Source organism: Panthera tigris, chromosome D2 (assembly GCF_018350195.1).
Source record: "Panthera tigris isolate Pti1 chromosome D2, P.tigris_Pti1_mat1.1, whole genome shotgun sequence".
In the NCBI taxonomy this organism is placed as follows: Eukaryota; Metazoa; Chordata; class Mammalia; order Carnivora; family Felidae; genus Panthera; species Panthera tigris.
This window is the reverse complement of record NC_056670.1, coordinates 45,934,733-45,960,783: the sequence shown is the minus strand read 5'-3', so window position 1 is coordinate 45,960,783 and position 26,051 is coordinate 45,934,733. Positions and strand designations below refer to the sequence as shown.

At 46.4% G+C, this 26,051-nt stretch overlaps 1 protein-coding gene across 10 annotated transcripts in view; it reads right to left on the bottom strand.

The window, feature by feature from the left end:
• Window positions 1-26,051, bottom strand: part of WDFY4 (WDFY family member 4) — a 306,252-nt gene that overhangs the window by 185,679 nt on the left and 94,522 nt on the right. For 9 of the 10 annotated variants that reach the window (XM_042959970.1, XM_042959974.1, XM_042959976.1 and 6 more), the window contains 10 exons: window positions 14,161-14,375; window positions 13,190-13,284; window positions 12,041-12,278; window positions 11,777-11,853; window positions 10,497-10,718; window positions 9,638-9,816; window positions 3,626-3,857; window positions 2,147-2,292; window positions 998-1,109; window positions 106-296 (listed from right to left, as the gene is read on the bottom strand). In XM_042959970.1, coding sequence (XP_042815904.1) covers window positions 106-296; window positions 998-1,109; window positions 2,147-2,292; window positions 3,626-3,857; window positions 9,638-9,816; window positions 10,497-10,718; window positions 11,777-11,853; window positions 12,041-12,278; window positions 13,190-13,284; window positions 14,161-14,375 — 1,707 coding nt within the window. Of the gene's footprint in view, window positions 1-105; window positions 297-997; window positions 1,110-2,146; window positions 2,293-3,625; window positions 3,858-8,877; window positions 9,177-9,637; window positions 9,817-10,496; window positions 10,719-11,776; window positions 11,854-12,040; window positions 12,279-13,189; window positions 13,285-14,160; window positions 14,376-26,051 lie in introns of those variants that run through there. The other variant, XM_042959977.1, reaches the window with a different exon arrangement.

Below are 26,051 nucleotides of genomic sequence, written 5' to 3'. Positions count from 1 at the left end.
TGGCTTCCCTTCTCTAGAAGTTGCCGTGGAGGAAAGGTCCACTAAGGCCAGTGAAGCTCTTCCCTGCTCCCTGGGAATGACAGCCCACATGGGAGGTTGGATTACCTGGTACCCAGAGATGTGCTGCATCAGACGGTCACACATGGCATTGCTGGTCAGGACAGAGTGCAGGACTTTCACGGCCGCATACATGGTGTGGTCATCCGTCGCTAAGGAAATGAGGCCCAGGAGGATGGCGGGCCCACCAATGAAGTCCAGACTGCTGGCTGCTGGGATGGAGTGGAACACCCTTACACCTGTGTGGGACAAAGAGACATTCCATCAATAGATCGCAGCTTCGGGGTTATGGCAAGTCCCCTGGAAGCCTGCAAGGGCAAGAGCTGCCAGTGTCCCTTCACAGCAGAAGGGCTCGTGCACACAGGACAGGCTGGGAGGAAGGATGGGACGTTTGTCAGTCTTAGCTCACTGAGAGATCCTGCACTAAGTTCTTCCTGGGTCACCAGAAAGCTGAAACAGCCCACGGGATTTCAGATCACTGCCTCTGTCGCAGTCCAGCGTGCTGGATGAGTCACATGCCCTCTGAGCCTCAATCCACTGGTTGCTCTGACAACCTGTGGCTTTTGTCTGCTCTCTAGATCCTGCGAGATTGGACCTTCACTAACCCCCTGCTTTGCTCCTGGCAACCAGTAGTAACTGACTGTTGTTTTTACCCAAACAACCACAACCATTACTTCTGTCAAAAGACCCCACTGTGCCCACTAGATAGGTTCCGTTGTGCATAGATGTCAGCCTGGTTAGTAGCTGAGTTCATTAACACCTGCCAGATACAGCAAGGTGAACTGGCTTCTATGGGATGTGGAAGGCCAGCTCTCTGACAGGGCTGACTCTCCAACTCTTACCCTCCCTGGATGGCCACTCAGACTTCTAGGCTGCACGAGCAATGACAGCCACACACCCATCTTCCCAAATAGTAGTAAAAGCTCAAGGCCTGACCTACCTAATTGGCCCACAGCCACAGCTCCAACGGTTCGAAGAGAACCTGACAGGTGCCCAGCACAATTTCTTAGCAAGAACACAGGCATGGCATTGTCACGGGATGAAATGTTCATCTAGAGAAATTGGCAACAATTAGTCCCAAGAAACTTTCCTGAAATGGAAGAGGTTTTGTTCATGAGGTCCTGGAGGGGAGGCACCCGAGATCTGGTCCAGAGTTGGCAGTCAGTAAGTGAAGGTCGGTGAATAAATAATAAATGAACCAACGTCAGGGAGACTGAAGCCGAACTTCAGGTTCCTGTGTCCTGCCTCCCAGTTGTGCCTTAATCATGCGGGAGTAACTTTGACTATGCTGTTGTGCCAACGATGTCCCACATGTCACAGTAAAGAGCCCATGAGGGCAAGGTGGGCCCAGGGACATGTGGAGGTGGAACAGTGCCACGAAGGCCGGGCTGCCTCCTTCCCAGTCCACATTGTCCAGTCTCGGCCCGCCCTGGCTTCACTAGTCTCAGAGGGCCAGGCGGATGGGAATCTGGGGTACTGTGTGGGGAAGGCACAGCTGTGTGCTCAACAGACCTAATCCCTGATCTCTCCTTTCAGTAAAGGGAGATGGCCTTCTTTCTGTGAGGGTGGAGAGAATGTCAACAAATCAGCTCAAATTTCTCAGCATTAAGCAAAAGAGCGCTCCGTGCCGGCATTAGGAAATAGTTCATCTAATGGCATCTTCGTCTACAAACATGTCGGCTTGCTGTTTTGCAAGTTTGCTGTTTAAAATACACATGGCAACTCACAGAACATTTTGCAGTGTTGGGGGTTGGGGGGCGTGGTCAGTTGCATCCGGAAAAGGGAAGCTCAATCGTGTTTTCAGTGTCACAAAGGTTTTTCAAATTCCACTTGTTCCTGCTCTACAGTGAAGAATAAAGACTGCCGACTTTCTTCTCTGAGCAATTATAAACGAAAGGTTTAGTCTCGGGGGATGCTAATGGGTGGAGAGGCATATGATATTTTAACAAACGAAATGGGAAGCGTGCCTGTGCGTATCTGTCTGCACATGCGCCAACACGAATCAGTGTTCCCTTAAGCGCTGAAAACTGAAGCAAACCAGGAGATCAGGATTCCAAAAGGGGGCAACAGGTGAAGGCAGAAGTCGTACCTCCTTGGCAATCAGGCGGCTGTCCACCTCATTGTAAGTGTTTCTGATGTCCGTAACACTGGTGATGGAGGAGCTGGCTATGTGAAGGCCAAAGGAAACCCTTTCCTCTGCAACCAGGGGCGTCGCTTCTGTATCAAGGTCCTCTCCTAAAACAACACATCTTTGATCATCTCTACTCTCACTTTACAGAAAAGAAAGTACAACCTCAGGAAAATAAATATCTACGGCTATATGGTGAAGTCATCATTGAGGGACTATTTTATGTTGTTACGTTGTATGTTTGCATGTTGTATGTTTATATCACATGTTGGTCCCTACCTGTGCTTCTCTGACACTTATAGAAAACTGTGGACAAATCTCATAAGATTAACCCTACTATAAAATAGAGGCATTCAAGGTGTGAAATCACCTTGAGCTTGAGACATCTACCAAGGATATGCTATAACCTCACTCCCCAAAACCAAAATGCTAAGTGATAAGAAAGCTGACTTACAAAAAAAAATGGGGACACCAAAGTGGCTCAGTCGGTTAAGTGTCCAGCTCTTGGTTTTTGGCTCAGGTCATGATCTCACGGTTCATGGGATGGAGCCCTGCATCAGGCTCTCCAGAGCCCGCTTGGGAATCTCTCTTTCCCTTTTCCCTTTCCCCCACTTGCTCTCTCTTTCTCTCTCTCTCTCTCAAAATAAATAAATAAATATTTAAAAAGAAAAGAAAAAGAAATCTGCTGGGCTGAAAGCCCTAAAATTTTTGATGAGCTACATGTCGTGGCGAACATTCCACTTGGAATGAGCACCTTGGTCCCTGGGTCAAGGAGAACCACACATGGTCCTAGAGCTGTGTGGTCTGAATAACCAGTCAGCAAAATTTTGGCTCTAGACTTGATCTCATCGCATGGCTCTGGCCAGTACCCTTTGCCATAGGAAATGGCAGCTTGAAGAAGACATGGGTCCTGGAGACAGAAACACTCAACAGTGTTCAATCGCCCTTCACAATGCACAAGGCTTCTGTACATAAATTCATTCATCATTCTTCCCAGATGGGAGCTGACCCCCTTGACTTAACAGAGCACAGAGAGCAGTACTCCCTGCTTGAACAGCCAGCAATCAATAATGAAAATGTGGATGTGTTTGTCTGCCTGTTTAATAATTGAAGACAACAGTATGCTTTAGTTAAAAAGCTTCTTCATTAAAAGGAATGCAACTTATTTATCTCATTCTCTCCTCTCTTTCTTTGCTGATGGTATTGCCTACCTATTCTCCTCCATTATGTGCTTCAGAGTTGAAATCCAAAGGATATTGTCACTTCCTTTTCTGTGACATTTTCTGTTGGGTTGTAAATTTATAATGATTCAATTACAGAGGTCTTCCCTAATGACTGACCTACACTGAGTTTATTTTTTATAAATATGCTATAAATAACTGGATGTCCATTTAATAAAATAATATCAGCAAGATCATTATAAATCAAAACACTCCATACCTTGGGCATGCACAGCTTGGAAGTTACCACAGTATCTTGGGCCAAGTTTGTTAATAACTTCCAGAGTGTCCACTGAAATGGCTTCTTCAAAGAGGTATGTAGGGCCAAGACGCCATATTAACGATGACTTTTGTTTCCAAACTCGAGGGGTAGAGATATATCCATAAACATCCACAAATGAAGATGGATCCATTGAAAGGAAAGGCCCTGGCAAGGCCTGGATGTACAACATCTGTTAAAATTAAAAGGGAGAAAGGGAGAGATTTAACCTCAGAATTAATCAAATAAACACCTATGGAGATAAAATGATATACCTTCTTCTCTCAAAGTAAAAGCTTATTATATCTACAAGCATTAAAATCTCACTCTCAAAGCTGAGAAACAGTGCAGGAAAACAGCTTACAAAATGCTGGTGGGAGTAAAAAACTGACACTGTGATTTTGGAGACAAATTTGATAAGGAATATTAAGAGACACTAAAATGTTTATCTTTTTTGTTCCAGTCATTCCACTAAGAACCCAAATGTCCAGTATTGGCACATTCATTAAGTTTTATGTACTAAAATAATGACAGACATATCCAATTGGAAAGGAAGAAATAAAATTATCTCTATTTGCAGATGACATGTCCATGTGGAAAATTCCAAAGAATCTACAAAAAAAAATGCCTAGAACTAGTAAGTGAGTTCAGCAAGGTCACAGGATAGATGATAAACACACAAAAGTCAGTCACGTTCTACAGGCCAACAATGAACATGAAGAGACTAAAATTAAAAACACTATCATTTACAACTGCGCAAAAGAAAATGAAATATTTAAGAAAACATGTATGGATTCTATATACTAAAAATTCAAAAAGGATGATGAAAGAAATCAAAGAAGACCTATGTAAATGGAGAGACATACCATGTTTCTGGATAGCAAAACTCAACACAGGGAAGATATCATTTCTCCCCAAAATGATCTATAGATATAATTCAGTTCCCATCAAAATGGCAGAAGGTTTTTTGTTGACACAGACAAGTTAATTCTAAAATTTGTATCTGAAGACACAAGCCCTAGAATAGCTTAAACAAATAGCTTAATTCTTCTTTTTCAAAAATTAACAATGTTTTTGATCATCTTTCTTGAAAGAGAAAAATTAAGTGGGAGACACCACTCTAACCAATATTATTACACAGGCTAGCTTATTACATAGCTATAATAATTAAGATAGTGTGGTATCGGTAGAGTTCTAGTCACATAGATCAGTAGAACAGAATATAGAATCTGGAAATACACCCAGACAAATGTGCCCAACTGATTTTTGATGAAGTTTCAAAAGCAATTTAATGGAAGAAGGATAGCCTCTTCAACCAACGTTGCTGGAATAACTGGGCATCCATAGGCAAAGAAGTGAACTTCAACCTAAACTTTGCAGTCATGAGAGGAAAATTTGATGAATCCTTCATCAAAATAAAAACTTTTGTTCTGCAAACTCCTATGGGAAAGAAGATGGAAGACAAGCTACAGACTAGGAGAAATTCTTTGCAAATCATACATCGAAGGGCTAGTATCTAGAATATATCAAAAACCTCTAAAACCCCAGAGGAAAAAAACAACCCAATTAGAAAATGGACACAGAACATGGGCAGACATCACTTAAGAGGTTACATAAATGGCAAATAAGTGCTTGAGCAGATTTTTAATCTCATTAGCCATGAAAGGAGTGCAAATTAAAAACACAACATCACTATGCACCTATCAGAGCGGCTAATATGAAAACCAGTGACCACTGCAAATACAGAGAAACCAGATTGTTAATCCATTGCTGGTGGGAAATGTAAAATGGTACAGTCACTCTGGGAAAATCGTTTGGCCATTTCTTATAAAAAGTAAACACACAATTACCTATGACCCAGCAACTGAACTCTTAGGCATTTATCCCAGAGAAATATGGACTTAAGTTCACACAAGAACCTGTATACAAATCTTCATAGCAAAACAAACAAACAAACAAAGATAAAAAACAAAAAAAGGAAAAAATGTTCACAGCGTCATTATTTGTAATATCCCCAAACTGGAAACAGCCCAGATGTCCTTCAATCAGTGAATGGTTATATATCCAGGTCATGAAAAACTACTCAGCAATAAAAAGGAATTAACTATTGGTGCACAGCAACAATCTGGATGAATTTCCAGAGAATTATGTGGATTGAAAAATCCAACCTTGAAAGATCATACACTGTACAGTTTCATAAAAATAATATCCTTGAAATGACAACATTTTAGATTATTGTTTTCCAAGGTCAGGGACAGGGATAGGGGAGAGAGGTGTGGGTGAATGGGAGTGGCTATAATTTTTATAAATGGGAAACACAAGGGAGCATTGTGGTGATGTAAACATTCTGAATCTTGGCACGAGTCATGGATGCAAAAACCTACACATGTGATAAACCTGTGTGGAACACATATGCATATATACAAGTATAAATAAAACTGGGAAATTTGAATAAAGTAGCAGAGTGTATCAATAGCAAAATTGGGTTATGAAATTGTTCTAGAGTTTTGTAAATGCCACCATTCGGGGAAAACTAATGGGTAAAATTCGGGGAAAACTAGGGGTAAAAGTACACAGGATTTCTTGCTATTATGTCTTACAACAACATTTTAGTCTATAATTATCTCAATAAAAATTTCAATAAAAGAAAAGAAAAATAGTTAACAGAGTATCACAAATTTTAAAATGATAATTTCGCGTTTTTTCGTTTTTTTTCGTCTTTTAGTATTTATTTTTGAGAGAGAAAGAGACAGAACGCAAGTTCGAAGGGGCAGAGAGAGAGGGAGACAAAGATCTAAAGCAGCCTCCAGGCTTTGAGCTGTCAGCACAGAGCCCGACTGACACGGGGCTCAAACTCACAAACAGTGAGATCATGACCTGAGTCAAAGTTAGCTGCTTAACCGGCCAAGCCCCCAGGAACTCCTAAAATGATCATTTCAAAGCTTATGTTGGTAGATTTAACTAATAGTTAAAACTAGCTAAGTAATATACAAAATTTTCCACACAATAAAGTTGAACTACTTTTTTAAAGGGAAAAGACTGAAAGAAATTACAAATATGGTAAGATAGAAGGAATGCAGGCAATATTTCATCTTTGCTCTATTTTTTAGTTATTTCAAAATGTGTTTATATTATTTTTTATAATGACTATAAAGTCACCACATCTATGCATATGTATGTAAATACATATTTTTCAAAGGAAAGGTCACACAATTTCAGAAATATTCTTTTACTCCCTATCAATTAAATGAGATTTTCAAACAAAAACAAACCAGGTTTTCAGCCACCAGCCTTGCCTAAAGTGAAGTCCACTGTGCTGTCCTCTCTTCCCTCCTTTCAGATAGGAACTTCTGTCTCTCCCACCTGAAGCTCTGCCCCCCTCCTGCAATCCAGCTTGCATTTTTGCCAAATTCATAGCTCATTTACTCACAGCACCATTCGGATTGATTTATAAACATAAGATGTCTTAAATTGCTCCCACGTCATTTTGCTCGTTCAGGCTATTGAAATACTCCCCACATTTCCAAATTTAACTTAGCTGAACTTAGAAATTAATACAAAATCTCTAACATTAGAGAACAATCCTTAAGCTGGGTCATCCGCAAACTAAGCTCTCCCATCTTATTCTTATCCAGCATATGTCTGCATCTAAACACAGGCTTCATGTTTACCCCAGTTAAATTTCATTTGCTGATCCTGAACCAACTTGTTGAGATCATCTTGGAAAGTCAACTCTGTCTGACTCAACCCTTGGTCATTCTCCACGTATTTTTGGCATATCCCCATGACATCACACTACTGCCAACCTCCCTCCTGACTGGCTTCGGTTTAGGTGGTCCCTTGAGGCCAGATGTTCATCCATGTACCAGGTCACTCAACTACACTATCAATCCAGTCCGTGTTCCTCCTTGTGGCCTTAAATGCAATGCAATTCATCAAGTATTTATTGCAGGCTTACCATGTGCCTGCCCCTGTGCTAGGTGCGAGCAAACACGAATAGGACTTGCCTTTAGCCTCAAAGTACATAAACTACTTCACAGAATACCAACCTATTCTGTAAAACAAGGCAGAATACCAACATGTTTTGCAAAAAAAAAAAAAAAAAAAAAAAAAGGTTGGGGCGGGGGGAAGCCTCCTCTATAATCATGCCTAAAGAGATAATAACAAAGACACTGTGCAACCACAAAAGTAACCACCCTTCCCATCCTGGCTAACATGAGTTAGCTTTCTCTCCAAGAACAACTCTAACCTGCTCCATTATTCCTACTTCCTGGATACAAGTTCTGAACATGCACGGACATCAAACTCCCTCTTTCTGACGGCACCCGGTTGAGAACAGACCAACCTCCACTTCTTTGAACCCTCCCCAAAATCACCTTAAATAAGCGCAAATCATATATGCTCCTTCCAAGTGCCTGTTACCCCAGGGAGTAGAGTGTCTTGCTACATCAAGCTTAATAAATCTAACTTCTGTTTTGTACTATATGCACACTCCCGAAGGTACTGATTGGTGGTCATGGACAATTCCTGGCATCTAAAACAGTTCCTAACACAGAATACGTGCTCAAAAAGATTTAATAAGGGAAAGAATGAAGGAAAGAAGGAAAGGAAGGAGGGAGGGAGGCAGGGAGGGAGGAATGGAGTGAGGGAGGAAGGAAGGGGAGGAAGGAAGGAAGGAAAGAAAGGCCGGTATTGTCAATGATTGGAGAAAAGAGTAGCTTCTTGTTTTGAAAAACCTACTTTTGTTATGTTCCTGCTGAATCCTTCTGGTTACCACTGCCTTTATTTGATAAGACAATCGTACCTGATGACAGCATCGAATTCATCTTTAGGTGTTGTATTGAATTTAGGTTGTTCTACCTTAATGATTCTCAACATGGGGTGATTTGGGGGCATTTGGAAATGTCTGGAGACAGTTTTGGTGGCCACAACTGGGGAGAGAGGGATGCGATGGCATCTAGGGAGGCCACAGATGCTGGTAAGTATCATACTATACATAGAATGGGTCCCTACAACAAAGAATTATCGAGCCTCAAATGCCAAACTATCGAAATGAGAAACCTATTCATCTAAGGTCATCCATTCTGGCTAAATGTTAGAATCATCTGAGAGGCTCTGAAAACATCACCAAATTACCCCGCACCCAGAGATTCTGTTATGATTCATCTCAGGAGCAACCTGCACAATAGAACTTTAAAAATACTTTCCAGGTGATTCAAGAATGCAGCCTAAGTTGAGATGCTCTCTCTGGAACCTGGGTGCCACTCTGGCTGCATTTGCCTTTTGTTGTCTTCTGGGTGCTTCTCTCTCTGACTTCTTTGGGGATCTCCGACAGTGGGTCCTGGAGCACACTTGCCATGTCCCTCCTCTCCCAGCTTCCTCTGCCTTATGCCTCAGGACTTCAGGTGACTCTAAATGGCAGTGACAAGATACTTCCTCTAGCTATGTGTTCACATTCCATTGCCTTCTTTGTGCAGGGAATCATCTCTTCCTCATCATCCTTGCTGTAAATCTGGCAAGAGGTATTGGTGTCTTTCAAGCTCTAGTGCCTGACTCCCAAGTATGGTGGAAGGACAGTTGTGTTAGATTCACCACCAAGCTTCTTGGAAAAGTAGAACCTGAGACCCCCATGCAGACTTTCCTAGGGAATCCATAACTTAAACTGTGAAAAGCCTCATTCACTCTGGGAATTTATATTCTCTTATGACTATTCTGATGTCCACGTTTCACCTTCTGTTCTGGTTGTGTAGCTTTCATTCCATTTTCTGAAGGATTTTTGTTTTATTGTTTCTTTGGGTTTTTCTTATGCATGAGCTCAGCCAAGTGTACTGGACGCCAAAGGTGAGTTTCATTAGATACTGACCCCACCCTCCCCTCGCCAAATGAAAAGGACCAACTGACCTGAGGCCGCTCCAGAGTGGTGCAGCCAGGAAAGCATTGTGGGGCAAGTGGAGCTCGGGGCAACTAGCTCACCTTGGCTGAGCCAACGATCTGTCCATCCAGATAGGTGGAAACGGTACAATTCCTTTTCATTTCCTTGGTGACAACCACAGCCAGGTGGTGCCACTGACCACAAGTCAGCAGCTGGCCACACCTGACCCGAAGCTGGCGTCCAGCAGAAGGCTCAGGATCATCCTCGGGTTCCATGATGTCTGCAAGAGACCACAAACACCACACCCGGCATGCGGTGCCATGCTGCAGCAACCCAGGAGAACAGGGCCTCGTGCGGAGGCCTCGACCCCCTCATAAAATAATGACGACAGCAGCCACCGTTGCTTGAGGTCTTGCCTTGTGCCAGACATGGGTTTAAGAACTGTTAGAAATGTCACTTCGGGTTTTTTGGGGTTATTGTTTTGTTTTGTTTTTCACAACAACCCTTGGAGGTAGGTGCTATCACGACTCTCATTCACCAGCCTGAGGCACAGACGGGTTAGGTAAGTTGCCCAGGGTCATCGAGCAAGTAGTATTCAAGTCCAGGAGTCAGATTTTGCGGTCTACCCCGCACTAGACCGCCTCTGTAGCCATGCACATTTGCCCTAGAGTCCTAACAAGGAGGGGGGAATAAGCAGTTGTGCTCTGTGCCCATGATGCCAAGGCACCCCTGGGGTGTCTCCCTATGAAACAGTGACGCTCTTGGGGAACACAAGAACAGGCCATTTCTGGCCATCACAGAGGGATGAGCTTAGACAGCCAGGCTGAGCTCTAAATGGCAGAGCCTGGACCAGCCACCAGCCACCAAAGGACGGTTGGGCTCCTGGGCTCTTGTGCCAAAAGCTGCTGAATTAGCCCCATTCTCCCCAAGTGTAGGTGAAAACAGCTCCCAACGCCTTACCCAGGGACTGAAATTCTTTCTCTTCTGTAGACACAACTAAGGAGAGGTCGTCCGGGCACAGGCTAACAGAGAAGCAGATGAAGGGTTGCTCAGTCCTGGCCAGGTGACGCACCAAGGTTAGGAAGCGCAGAGGGTGGCCCTCAGTGACTGTGCTGTGCCTGCTGATCAGGAACCAGCAGGAGAAGGTCAGGCCACCAAGTGGAGGGAACGATCTGGCAGCACCTGGAGTCAGAACAAGCATGCCCTTAGAACTTCTCTGCCTTGGAATCTTGTCTAGACTCACTGTGGCTCTGAATCGGCCCAGAGGTGGCCCTACTGTGTCCAGCTCTGTGCCTCACCTGACTCATGCCCACTTTATGTCGACCCCACACCGCAGAAGCTTGTCCTCTTTTTCATACTCGCATATTCCCACCAGGACTTGAGTGTAGATCCCCAAAGCCTCTCTCCAATTCTGTCCCACCTATTATTCCATGCCACCTTGCCAAGGGAAGGGGTGCATAACCCTGAGATCGGTCATCATTGGCCCACTGGTCAGTTGATCTAAAGCTGGGCAGTGTGCTGTGAGAGGCAGGGGACACCAGCCTTACTCAGCTGAACCTTGTATGGGGAAGCCTCCACTGTAGGCAAACCCACGTCCTCCTGCCCTGTAACAGGGTTACAGTGCAGAGCAGGCCCACTGTCCTCCGTGAATAAGCAGAATCAGGCTTGGTGCCCCATGTTGGGCTGTGAATGCAATGGCTCCTCAGCGCCCACCGTTCCAGAGAAACGCAGGTTCTTCTAACTGAGGGTGCTTAGCTCGGGCGGCACTGGGTTCTTGCCCTGTCCTTCCCAGGCAGTTTTTAGCCGAGCACAGCAGTGCACAAAACCTGCTAGGGCCCAGGTCGATCAGATGGCCATCCACATAGAACTTATATTCTTCTCTAGAAAGAGTCCTAAGGCGGGGTAAGGTGTTTGTTTCGACTTTTGTCAATCGCTGACAAAATGAATCCAACGCAGACTCAGACATCAAATCACCGAATGAGCCCATCAGTGTTCACTGAGTCCCCACTCTACGCAGAGGCATGGGACGGGCCCTTGGGACACATAATAAACAGGATCCTCCCGCCCTAAAACAGGCATGACAAACCGGAAGGATGACTCCTCTACAGATATACAGAAACAACAAAGACTCACACTTTCTTGAAATGCCAAGCGGAATCTGAAATCAAGGCTCCCTAAGCACTTATTCTGGGGTAGGGTGAGGACGGCTCAGCAAGCTAAACCCCCTGAGAAACACCTACCTGTCCCGATCCCTCCGGAGACCAGATACTCTGTGCTGGTTCCCATAACTGTAGACACAGTCGGAATAAACAAACAGCTGGAAACAGAAAAGTCTCTCAGATCATTGAACCACAAACCAACTTCTGGCCATGACATCTCCCCTCTGTCCCTCTGCAGGGACCTCACTCTCTCTTACACCATGAGGACAGAAAGCAGCTGATGCTGTTACAAGGGCCCTGGGAAATTAATAAAGTGCATTCCAAGCATAAGGAAACGTGTTGTACCCATAGCCTTCCACGGACATGTCAAATTCCACAAATGATGGAGCCAGGGCCGCCTTCTGAGGCTGCAGGTTGCGTGGGGAGGTCATGGAGATGAGGCTGAGTGAAGTCTGAAGGGCAGTGGTTGAGCCCTGGGACGTCCTCGAGGATCTGAGGGCCTGTGTGACTGCTGAGCAAGGGTCGGCCCCCGGGGCAGCTCCTCCGGGACCCTCAGCAGTCCCTGCTTCTGCAGCCTGGGACCCTAAGGCAACATGCAAGAGAAGAGACATGTCCCTGTTCAAGCATATCTGCTCTTCTGACAACAGCCTCGATGCTTCTGCCACAGCCCTGAAGGAGGGCTCCACAGTGTCACAGCACTTCCTGACCCCTGTGAAGCAGCTCTCTACTGACTTAGTAACCCTGAACTGCAGCAACACTACGTCCCTCCTCGAAACTTCTTTTCCCTTAATTCCATCACTCCCCACAAACCCCCAGCTTTCCAGCGCACTATTTTCTGTTGCCATCATTGGCTTGCCCCACTGGCCGTCGCTCACTGACACTTTGTCCTGGCTCCCTGAACTCCCCGCTCACAGCAGCCTGTCTCTTTGAAAGCTCTGCTCCCCTCCCCTGATTGCCAGGACCAGCTGAATCTCCATCCATGTTCTTCAATTATGTGATCCACACTCAACCTGCCCATAGCTTTCTATTCTTTAAGCCGGTCCCTGGAGTCAGCAGCCTCCCAGGTACCAGGACCGATACTAGGGGACCCACCCAATGCTTTGGCCTCTTGACCGCCCAACTGTCCCCTGAGCCGTGAGCTGTGCAAAAAACCATCACTGGCACCTCCATCCAGGTGCGGCTCTGGGTATTCTAGCATGCACTGTATCATGAAGGAAACCCTATCGCTCTTTCCATGATCTGGGACCAAAGGGGCCAAGGGCACGCTCAGCATCACCTGTCTTATATGAGGATGGGGGTCATCTTTTTCCTTCCAGATCTGGCCTTTCTCCAGGGACCACCAATCCTGCTTTTCCTCATTTGCTCCACTGAGCAGCAGGCAATACCATTTTTTAAATCTGTCTGCTTCCCACCTGTTGTGAAGGCTCCCTTCTAAGGAATGCATATTCTTTTTAATTCCCATTAACCTGTTCCTGTTCTTTCCTCCGTCCTCACCTGAGCCTCCAGAGTCCCCTCCGTGGACACAAGATGAATGGAGGATTTTCGTTGCAGCCGACGGAGGTGGAGGAACTCCAAGACCTAGAAACTGTCTAAGCATCAGAACATGCAAGAGAGAAAAAAAAAAAAAAAAAAAAAAAAGAACATGCAAGAGAAACAAAATGAAGACCTTTTATGAACAGAAGTGTTCTCCAGCTTCATCCGAGCACTTTCCCAAATCTCAGTGCTCCCTGATGGCCTCCTCCACTTTCCTTCTCTCTGTTTGGAAAGCGTTTCCTTAAGCCAAGCAGAAACAGAGGGAGATTGGCCTGGCATCCAGACCACAGAGCTGGTGCCTTTAGGTGTCTTTGACCAGCTAGCAGCCTCAAACCAGATTTGGAAGAGAGAAGAAGGAATTTGTCCTACTCTGTTTTGTGTCTGCTCCGTTTGTCTGCTCTGTGCCTCTCCCTCCTGCTCAGCTTTCCAGGCACCAACCAGGTGGCTTCATGGGGGCTGCCAGCAGGAAGGCTCCCATAGGATACAAGGGAGCACTGCTTCTGTCCCTCTCTCTGTCGGGAGTCTCGGCCACTGCTTGTCACACCAGCCTGGCTCCTACAGCCTCACCCCTTGAGCAGTGAAGCCCTCATAGCCCCCGCCCCTCTCAGTTCCCGTAGCTTTGGCATTATCTACTGAGCATCCCCCACCATGCTATTCTGTGTTGTCTGCAGGACCCTCTGAAGGTTCTCCTCTCTCCGAAGACCACAGCTCCACGGGAGGGGCTATGTCTGCTTTGTGGGTCTCTGCACTGCCCGCATGCACCCGGGGTTCCTCCTGGACTCGCGCTGTCCAATACTGGGAAGGGCCACACCCTGCACAGAGGGGGTGCAGGAGGGGGCATGGGGACACCTGTCCCGTGTACTCCTACTGTCCACTGGGCCTGAGCACAGCTGCCAGCAGCTCAGCAGTGTTTAATGAGCGGCACACAGTACCTTAACACGTCTGGTTCGATGGCTTGGGAGGCAAGTTTTTCAAAAATCCTGATGAGGCCTGAGTGCAAGGGGCTGGTGCTGGTGGTCAGGGCCCTGCGGCAGGAGGCCACGAGGGTCCTAAGCATCCCCGCCTCACACATGACCTGACGGTTCTTCTCCGATTTCACCAGGGACTGGATATGACTGGCCATGGAGCACTGGATCTCCTGGGAAAGCTAAGAGAGCAAAAGCAAACAGTGAGCCCTGGAGGTCAGGACATTTTGTGGGCAACTTTGATAGGCCCCCAACCAGGCCCCAAATTGGTTGTGGGGCCAGACGCCTGCACCCACACAGCCTGTTCTAACTGTACTCTATATCGGGGGTTCTCAGATGTGCCCACTTCTCGTGCAATGGGAACCCCAGAGGCTGGTCTGTGGGAGGATGGGGGCCACTGAGGTCAGCTGCCAAAGACATAGAGGCTTAAAACAGAGACTGCGAGCCGGCCAGCAAGAGGCCGCATCTGCCCCAGAGACGCGGTGTCTGCCCCGCGCGATGTTTAAGCAGTTTCTGAATTAATTGCTAACATTTAAACATCCGGAAATTTCACATAAAAGTCCAGACACATGGCTCCTTTCGAAAGGTAGGAAGACCGGGGTCAGACAGGTTTGCAGTCCTGGACAGTGGCTGAGCCTCTGGAGGGTCCCACGCCCCCACAGCCTTCGCTCACAAAGCAGCCCTGTGTTTGAGGTCGTACCCCCGGCACAGAAGGTGCAGTGCCCCGGGGAGGCAGGCTCACAGGCAGTGCCCACGCAGACTGGCTGTGGCCGGACCAGGCCACGCTCAGCGCCCACGCCAGCTCAAGTCGCCACTCCTGCGCGAGCTGCTCGCCAACGCCTGCCCTCAGCCCCTGATTGTCACTACCCCCCGCCCCCATGGGCCTTCCCACTGTCCTTCGTCCATCTCTCAGACACGGATAGTGGTGCTCTTATCTTACCCTTACTACTTTTCCAGTCCCTTCAGTATCTTTATGTCCCTGAGGCCCGTAGAAGAGAGTGCATAGGGTCAGCTCAGTGAATATTTGAGCCAAATACATGGTTTCTGCAATCTTCCTTTCTTTTCTTCGTCAAAAAATAAACGCCTAAAATTCCCAGCCCTCTGTAGTGATGCAGACAGTCTGGGGTGGGGGTGGAGAGGGAGAAATTCCTCTACAAAAACTCTCAGGGCTGCCCACACTCTCTTTTACTGTTGTATACGATATTGTCTGAAGTGAGAGGGATACCAGTTAGAACGTAATGGTATTTTCCTGCAGTGGATGCTATGGGAGCCTCCCCCAGACCTCCTTTTCCAGATGAGTGTACCCATCATAGCTATGCCTTCTCTAGAGGGCTGCCCTTCCCCAACTGGGAGCTGCCCTGTCCAGGGGCAATGTGCCCCCCCATACAAGTTCACTCATGCATATATACTCAAAAGTGTATGCACACATGGACACACAGGAGCATCCATGCATGTGTGTGTGCATGCATGCACATGTATATACATGCCCACAGAGCCATATATGTGTTTGTGTACATGCATATGTGCACACGCTCACACACGCACGCATGCAAACACACACACATCCACATACCACGTGCACATGCGTGCACACACACACACACGCCAGACTACAGCCGTGAGGTCATGGCTTCTGCCTCCGTGGTGCAGTTCATGCCTGCAAGCCCCGCCCTGTGGGCTCAGGCTGATGCTGGACTTCAGCTAATCCTCACTCAGCTTCTTCCCCTGTATCATCCTGCTTCCTTCACTCCCCTTTCCTTGAATCCCTCCCTTGAAGGATCTGATGTACCTGTGCCCCTGCCTTGGGCTCCACTTCTGAGGAACCCTACCTGAGGCCCTAGCATGCTTTATATATTGCACACCCTTGGCCGAGTTTTTAGTCTCAAGAAAAGAGATCTCTGACAACACAGATCATGTCTAGGTTAATCCACCAGTGTAAAGCCAGGAGTAACCACAAAGGCACTAATTTGAATAATCTCTCTCTAACGATGACTGGCTTCTCCTCCCATCAAGTCACAGACCATCTGATATGTACACCCACTCCCCCCACCATGAAGGCTTTCTTGGAGTCCTTCCCCGCTTGCCCTTCTTCCCCCTCTGCCTCAAACAAGTATTAATGGCTTCTTCAACGTCAGGCTCTGGCTAAATTTCAAGATTAACAAAACACTGTCCCCGCTCTCAAGGGAATCACAGGCTACAGGCAAGACAGGTAAGGGGGACAGTCTGAGTACAGTAAGAAAAGGAGCTGTAGCAGAGGATTTACAGTGGCTGGGTGGGAGGGGTTCCCTGCAGCCCCTCGTGCATTTCGCGGAGCTCTTGGATCTAGAAGGGAATCTGAGCCTGGCATCTACTGTGGGGGCCAAATTTTGCTCTGAGATGAGTATATTTCCTGGGTGTCCAGGATGTGCCAGGCTCTAGTCTAAGCATTTTGACATGTATAGATTATGTAATCCCCGTGAACAACCCTATGATGGAGGTACTATTACTCTCCCTATTTTACAGATGAGGAAACTGAGCCCAGAGAAGTTCATTGTCCAGGCCGCATGGTAAGGCAGGGCCTGGCTTTGATCCCAGACCCCATGCTCAGGATCACCTCACTTCCCATCTCCTCCTCACGTGTGCAGCGATTTGGGAACACCCTGCCCACCGTGATCAAGGCTATGTTTGTATCACTAAGGGACTGAAATTAATAAGATGGCACTCTTCCACAGGCTTCAGACACCGCTTAGTAGCATATATGTTTCAAGGATTAAACTGCATTTGGGGCACATATTTACACTGTTTATCATCAGTTCTTAGATTAAAAAGAAAAAAATGAAGGGGTCACACAGCTCACCCTCTACCTTCCTCTCTTCCTTCCAGAAGCACATCGCTAGAGCTCCTGCCACAGACTGATGGCATTTAGTGAAATTTCTGTCTTTACCCTATCTTCAGTAATACTTCCAACTTAAAATTTTAGGCCATTTTCATTTTAGTTTAAAATTTAAACTACATTAGAATGTTTTTTCAGGGGGATTGCTCCCAGGCAAGATTTTGTCATTCTGAAATGAAGTGTCATCCTGTTGCCAACATCACTGATGCCAAAGGAAGATCTCATCATTGGGGGAAGATGGTGTCTGTAATGGACTGGATGCCTGTGTCCCCAGAATCCATATGCTGAGCCCTAATTTCCAATGTGATGTATTTGGAGGTGGGGCCTTTGGGAAGTGATTAGGTCACGAGGGTGGAGCCCTCATGAATGGGATTAATGCTTTTATAAAAGGGACCCGGGAGAGCCTTCTTTTCCCTTGCGCCATATAAGGACAAAGTAAGAACAGGGCCATCCATGAGGAAGTGGGCCCCCATCAGACACTGAATCTGCCAGCACCATGCTTTTGGACTTCCAGCTCCAGAACTATGAGAGAAATAAATTCTTGTTGTTTATAAGCCACCCCGTCTATGGTATTTTCTTATAGCAGCCTGAGTGGACTGAGACAACCCCTTCCCTGTCACTATTAACACAGCAGGCCTAAACCGGTAGAGGCAATGTGTAGCCCAAAAGGGACCAGAGACAGAAGGGAGAAATGCCAAAACTCATTTGCGCTAAATAATTCCATCACTTTCACTTTGAGGAGCTCCTCCTCGTGGAAATCTGCCCAACCTCCTTAACTCCCTTCCCCAGACCTTTCCTCTGCAATTTTCAGTGTCTCTCCCTGCATCCCACAGGGTGTGCACCTCGGCCTTTCCTCTTCTCCGTTCCTCTCGGAACCAAAAGGGAGCCTCCACCCCCTTGCCTTGAAGTTTCCTTCTCCCAGAATCTGGATTATTTGGTATCTGTAGTCTTTTAATTTGGGGTGAAAGTTGGGGAGACAGTCCGTATGAAGCAAGATGCAAAAATACCTCGCAGTGTATTATTAATAATAATTCTTATTAATAAGAATTAAAAATAAATGTCTACAATCTCCAGTTTTATTACCAGCACTTCACTTATTGCTTCAGGGACTTTTGGCTTTCTTTTGTTGTTGTTGTTTGCTTTTTTTCTTCTTTATCCACCAGAGAAAAGCTACTTAAAATCTAAATACGCAAAAAAGGAAAAACAGAAAGAAAGAGAGAGAAAGAAGGAAGGAAGGAAGGAAGGAAGGAAGGAAGGAAGGAAGGAAGAAAGAAAGAAAAAGAAAGAAAGAAAGAAAGAAAGAAAGAAAGAAAGAAAGAAAGAAAGAAAGAAAGAAAGAAGGAAGGAAAGAAAGAAAGAAAGAAGGAAGGAAAGAAAGACAGACACGGAAGTTTTCGAAAGGGAGAAATGCTGATCTTGTCTAATGATGCCACAAGTTTACTCCAAAATTGCTCAATACCCCATAATGGAGGAGGGAAAATTGATCGTCCTCATTATCACTGCAGCTCTGTCAATAACAATATTGCCTTGTTTTGAATAAAATGTGCTGGTTTTTTCAATGTTGGTTCCAGTAAAAATGGGGTTTTAGTGAAAATATGAGCAGTAGCAGGAAGCCAGTCTGGTTTCTCCCCCTCCAAATGGATTGATTTTCCTAACGCATATTATTTCCAATGGAGGCTAGGGGGTGGTGGTTCAATTAGGACTCCATGGTGGCTGCGCAGGGTCACCAGGCTGGCCTGCAGGCTGGACCCCCAAGGTAAATTATCACAGAGCAATTTGTGGGACAGCCTTTAGGAGTGTTTTACTTTATCCACTTAACAGTCAAGCCTTCAAGTCTACCCTTGTCTAGCTGTGGATGTTCACTCTTCTTCATCTCTCTCTCTCCTTCACTTTCTCTCCTGGTCCAGATTAATAAGGTCCCAGAGCCCAAGGAGGGCTGGGTCCTGGTGGGGTGCGTTCCTCCAAGGCTTTGGGCACATCAGTCCATGGTATATCCTGACGTAGATGTAAAAGCCATCAGATGACCACGCGTGCTTCCCCCGGACACTTGAAAGAACAGAGAGTTCTACTGAACTACTCAAATTGGGATTGGTTGCTTATCCCAATTTGGTTGAAATGTTCTTTGATGATTTTGGAAAAGACATGATCTAATTTAAGTGACCTCAGCTCTTCAGAGATATCACAGGTAAGTAGGGCCCACAGATGGGTTTCATTTGACAAGCTGTTATCTTTGCTTACTTAGAATTAGTTCTTTCTATATATGGGTATAAACTTTCCCTTTCGCCACAGCCTGATAGATTCATTTGTGGTGTCCACGTGACCCTATAGGTGTGGGAGTTTGTGGTCCTGGCTTATGTGTAAGAAGTCCAAGTAGCACCAAAATCAGTAGAAACCATGTCTGAAGGCACTTTCATTGATCCACTTGAACAGACATGCAACTAAGACCTAAATGCATACAGGTGCCTGCTCCAAACCTGCTTCTTTCATAAATAACATGCATGTGATGGCTAATGCCGCCTGGTAACAGAAGCCCAGGATCTTCTATTTATAAGGGATTTGTCTCTTTCCAACTTTACTGCATCCTCCCCTTTGGTACACCCCGTCTCCAGGCCTAGTATAGTCTCTCCCTTTGCCAAATGTGCACACCAGTTTCGACTGACTCCCGAAGCTGGGAATGCCCTTTGTACCCCCATCCCTTTGCCGAGTTCCTAGTTATCATTCAAGAGACAATTCACACGTTCTCACATCTAAGAAATCTTTTCAGATTTTCCCAAACAGCACTGTCCATACCTCAATCCTATGACTACACTCTGGGGTGCCTGAGTGCCTCAGTCAGTTAAGTGTACAACTTCAGCTCAGGTCATGATCTCGCAGTCTGTGGGTTCGAGTCCCCGCATGGGGCTCTGTGCTGGCAGCTCGGAGCCTGGAGCCTGCTTCAGATTCTGTGCCTCTGCCCCTTGCCCACTCACTCTTGTCTCTCCTTCTCTCTCTCAAAAATAAATTTAAATTTTTTAAATAAATAAATAATAAATAAACAAATGCTACACTCTGATGGCTCTCTCAGTAGACAGATGATAGATCACTTTCTACCACTCCCAGTCTCCACCACACTGTGAACCACTGCCTGAAATAATGACCCTTCACCCTTGTTGCCCTAACACCTGTCTCTGCATCAACTGCAATAGCTTCCCAGTTAGTGCAAGCACAAGGGCTCAAGGTGTTCTAGAAAACAGGAGGTGCACCTAACCCAGAAGGCTAAGAGTGGTCAGAAAAGATGATGTGCCAGCTAAGCATTGAAAGACAATGAAGACAGAGCCGGGCTAGCAGGGAAAATGGTCTTTCTGGGAGAGGCAATAGCATGTGCAAAAATCAAGGGGTGAAAGTGGACATGGCCTTTCAGGGAAAGGCTGGCAATCACAGCCAGTCGTCAGCCGGGCTGACTCATCCCCAGCACCCAATGCCCTCCCCCACGATGAGTCTGTGGTCAGCCGTGAGAACATCGCCAGGGAAATCAGCCTGTAAACATCCATCCAGGAGGCTGCCTGCACCGCCTGGAACCTGAACCATCCATGGAGAGTTGCCATCCCCTTGGACACACATGCCCTCACTGCATGAGAGCTAGATCAAGTGAGCAGTGGAGCCCAATGCAGGGCTGCAGGAGGCCCAACACCACCCTCAGCCAGAACCCTTCCTGCTGACGGCCAGGCCTTCCCTGCAGGCTTCCTTCCCCCAAGAAGAGGAGGCATAAACTTACCCTGAGTGTCTCTGGTGCTTTAGCCAAAGTCAAGTGTTGACATGACTTTGTTAAGAGATATTGTTAAAGGAGATTTTTTGTTGTTGCTAACAGATTACCATCCACGATCGTCTGGAGGAGATTCCCGGAACAAGGCTGTAGAGTACACAGTCTTTTGTAGCGATGAGGGATTTATTCACAAGCAAACTGTGGCGCAAGGCCTGGCGTGTTGTTTCTGACCTTCCAGACAGACATTCGCCTCCATCACCTTCTAGCCACAGGCAACAAAATCTACCCACAGCTAGGTTCTCATGCTGATTTGACACTAATGAGTGAACTTGGGCTAGCTCCTTATTTTCCCTAGGCCTCAGTTCCTTAGCTTTAAAATGAGAATAACGAAAATATGTGCCACCCTAGTATGTTGTTGTGGGAGTCAATAGAAACACTTTCTGTGAAAGTGCTTTTTCTTATAGGATGCAGGTGTTTTCAGGATACTAACCCTTCTTGGTTGTGGTTTTCTCCTCTAATGGTGGTAGAGGACACTTCCAACCAAGTGTCTGGCTTTCAAGGCCACTGTGAAGTGTACCAGCTCACTCTAAAAGCGAGAGTATACACCTACCATGTTCGCAGGCTCCGTGGCTAGTGATGAGAGCTAACGTCACTGCGCATTCACTATTTGAAGGCTCACCCTTCTAAGTGCTTTCATGTACTGGCTCATTTAATTCTCAAACACCATGAGCTAGTTGCTATTATTACCCCGTCTTACAGATGAGGGAACTGAGGCCAGAGAGATTATAGCTTGCTGAGATTACATGGGGGAGGCACAGGAATCCAAACCAGAAGTTCAGCTCCAGAGGCCACTTTATCACCGTAATCGCTGCCTCTCAGGCCCCCAGGTATTGAAGCTTGCAGAGTACTGGCTAGCTCTGGGTTTTAGAGGCAAAACCGATCGACACTGACGACTCTATGGATTGGGCGGTGGGTACCTATCCCATCCTGTCTTAGGCCAACCTCTCAAAACTTACAGGAAAAACTAAGCGCTCATAGCTCTGCCCCACACGGGGATCATCTGAATTTAGTAAGTGGTACACAGTAATTTGACCATTTCCGCCATCTTGAGAAGCCAGGTGGGAGCCTCACATATATATATGTAACTCACCAACAGCCACATTTCTGAGCCACTTGGAATCCCTAGGGCAGATTAGCTCATTACCTCCACAGCTGCCCAGCCAGTCTGGGCAAGTTTGTCCTTTTATTAAGCACAAATAATTTGCTGCTTGACTAACTGATCTTGGTGTGTGCATTCTACTGTTCGACCAACAATTGACCGACAAGTATCTGCCCAGGTCTCATTTCCCCAATGTCTTTCTCTCTTAGCTACCCACCCGGAGATCTGTTCACTATTCCTTGCATGACTAAGGAGGTTTTTCGGATCCCTTGCCATCCTGGCTTCTCACCTCTGGACAAACAGAGGTACAGCATGTTAAGGGGTCATGGGACGACCACCTCCCTCAAATTGGGCACTATAGTTCTATAAATATAGCAAGAAGTAGAACTCACCATAGCAGTATCCTCACTCACTTGGGACAATTACTGACCTTGCACCAAACCCCCTAGGACTCTCTCACGTATTCTGTTCCTTCCCCACCCAGTGGATATGTGCATTAAGACATGAGCACAGGCCTGATCATCTCTGCTGAACTTTGAGTCAATGGGATTCTGATCCGTTACTCAGGCTGGTAGAAACCTTCACAGCCCCATTTCGTCATCCAGTGGGTAACTCCTCCTCCCAGTTTTATGCTATCCACCATTGGAGCTTCACCCAGGTCATAGACCAAATGCAAAACAGGCAGAAGAGAGAACTCAGCCTTTTGATTCCTAAGTAGACTGTAACATGTAGTTCAACATCAATTCTCTGTTATTAATTTCACAATAGTAAAATGCCAGTTGGAAATATACCTAAAATGCATTATCTTCCATTTACTCTTTCCAAATTTCTTGTATGCCATGACTCAGAGTCCTAGGAATACAGACTGCCAAAGCTAGAAGGGAAGGGTGTGGGGGTACAATGGAGCCAGTGTCTGATGAGCAGATACTTTGTGCCAAGTACTATGCTAAGTACTTTACAACTACACTCTCCACTACTTTTCCCAATGGGGAAATATTATAAGGGGACACTGAGACTTGAAGATACATCAGTTTCCTATGGCCACATAGCTAATGAGTGTCAGAACTGGCACTCCACCCAGGTCTTACTCCAAAGCCCATGATTTTAACAGTGTCATGCATTCATCATAAGGAAGGGAATTTAAATCTCTTAAGGGTCCTAAACTGATGGTGTATAAAAGTGTTTTATTTGGTGGGCACAGTTTGGCTTTCCTCCTGTTTTATTGCCCCTTAGTTAAGTGGAAGTGCCTTTAGGCAAGACAAGAACCCTTCCCTAGAGCCACAGGCCTCAACACTTCCTATTATGTATACCTACTCATTTCCTTTACCTCCCTGGTCCCAAGACATTGAGTTTGCAACCCCTGTGATCTAGGCCAAATCTGAGTAGCTGAAACTGAGATGTGGAGACAGGAAGTAGCCTACATGAGTCGTGGAACTAATGATGGTAGAAAAGACTAGAAGCGAGGTTACCTGACAATTGGGCCAGAGGTCTTCCCATCTAACTTTAACTTCTACTCCATCATTCTACATTCCTTGTGTCTTGCTTTTGATCCTCTTTGTCATTATGTGAGATTGTGTCTATTTGCTCTATTTAAGAGGTTCCCCTAAAAAGAAAACTGGATTTTGACCAGGATTGAGATTTTTCTCATTTAGAAACAATAGAAACCGGGGGCTTTGGGAGTTCAGTAGGAAAGAGCATAGGTTACCCAAAATTCACCATATTTGGAATTTCTGATGTGTCACAATTTAACAAAATGAGACTCCTACTTTACCCATTTCCTTGTTGGAGGAAATGGCTCTTTTAAAATAGCCTGCTCTTACACAACGCTACCCAGGGCTAGTAACGCTGTCAATATTTTAGTTATTTGAAACCCATATGATTAGTTCAATGTGTTTGAAATGCAGGCTAATTCCAGAAAATGGCATGCTTTTCCAAATTAAGGTACAAAGAGTTGATAGACAAATGCAGCCCTGAGCCTGATCTTTTTTTCTGTCCCATCAGACTTCCCAGGACTTTTCCAGGGCGGTAGAATCTGGAACGCACCCAACAGTGACTTGCGGTACTGACTGACTGTAGACCATGGTCTCCCTAATACCCAGGTCTGATCATGTTGTTGCTTTCCAATAGCCTCCTGTGGTTACCAAGTCCACGCAGGAAAGGCCACTCAGCACAGAGGCTGGAGGTCCAGGAGCCTGGCATCACAGACATCTGCCACCTAGCAACCATGTTAAATCTGTCGCTCAATTTCTACAAGTTTCAAGTCCTCATCAGCAAATTGGGAACACTGATATCCACCTTGCAGGGGTCTTATAAAGATAAAAGCTTGTAGAGTTTCCGGCCACTAAAAGCAGTAGTTTCACCACTTAGCAAGTGTTTCCCATGCTGCGGTGTATGTTCTGCTCACTGTGCTGAGCGCTCACGCACTGCGTCATTTAATCGTCAACAATAATGCCACAAGGAAGATATTATTATCCCCCACGCTACAGCCAAGAAAGTTAAGGGTCACAGAGGTTAAGTCATTTCCCACAGCTGTGTGACTGTTCAGGGGCAGAGCTGAGATCTGAAACCCTGCTGTCTTCAAAGCTTGAAATCTACTCTCATACAGTAGGTGTTCACTTAAGAGTGTGGTGCAGGTGGTGATGATGATGGTGATGATGATGATGATGATGATGATGATGATGATGATGGATGGTAACCCAATACAATTCAATTCTCTTAGCATGGTATTCAGGGCCCTTCATGGTGTGGCTTTGGCTGACTTTTGCAGCCCTACTCACTGCCTTTCTACCCACGTGGTCTACCCTAGCCCAGCTGAACGACTCAAAGTCCCCAAATACACATCTTCACGCATGCTTCTATCTGTGGATGAGCTTCTCCTCTTCCCTCCCTCCTCTACCTGAGCTGGCATGGGCATGTCTTTTTTTGTTTGTTTTTTTATTTATTTATTTGAAAGAGAGAGAGAGAGAATTTGTGGAGGAGGGACAGAGAGAGAGAGAGAGAGAATGAGACAGATACTCTGAAGCTAGCAGCACAGAGCCTGACACGGGGCTCGAACTCACGAAGGGTGAGATCATGACCTGAGCGGAAGTGGGTTGCTTAACCAACTGAGCCACCCAGGCGCCATTTCTTTAAAGCCTGGCTCCAGATTCCAGCCATATCCCCAGCTCTCCGTGGCTTTCCCTCCCCTCTGTCCCAAGGCCCGGTGGGCAAACCTTTGTTATAGTCATGAGAGTGTGGTCTTGCTGTCTTCTACACTCCTCTTCCTAGCCACCCTCGACTCAGAGTGTGAGCTCCCGTGACATTCATCTCTGAATCCCCAGCAGCATCTAGAAGGTGTGAGTAATTATTCACAGTCGCACGTACATCCCATTGGCTGCTCTGTCACAATCTGAGTTCCACCTCTGTGAAACTGGATCTGGCTTCCCACCCTCTGAGTTACACTTACGAGCACAAGCAAATGCCCCCCACTAGGCACTGAAAAAGGCAGTCCTGATGAAAGCAGTGATGCTGGGGACCAGAGAGCCCTTGCAGGACCGGTCAGAGTTCTGGCCCACAGCCACATCCTTACAACGAGACCCTTAAGGCTGCTGAGCATCTAGAAAGGGAAAACGTCTTCTTGCCAATTTGTTGCTTCTTTCTGAGGCCAACTCAGCCCCCAGAGAACTGAGCTGGACTCCATGTCTGCCTTGTGCTTAGGACAGCAACAGTCACAGCTGAATTCCCCCAGTCCAATTTTAACACTGGTGATGACACAGGAGGCCAAAAAAAACCCCAACCGGATTATCTTTCCAAGAGCAGTTCATGGTGCTAACATTTTGGAGGGTCAGGGGAAAGACACCTCTTGGTTGTGAGCAAAACAATTTCCTGCGGCCATGATTAGAAATAAATCAGGGGCGCCTGGGTGGCTCAGTTGGTTGAGCGTCCGACTTCGGCTCAGGTCATGATCTCGCAGTTTGTGGGTTTGAGTCCTGCGTCGGGCTCTGTGCTGACAGCTCAGAGCCTGGAGCCTGCTTTGGATTCTCTGTCTCCTCCTCCGTCTGCCCCTCCCATGCTCATGCTTTGTCTCTCTCTGTTTCTCAATAATA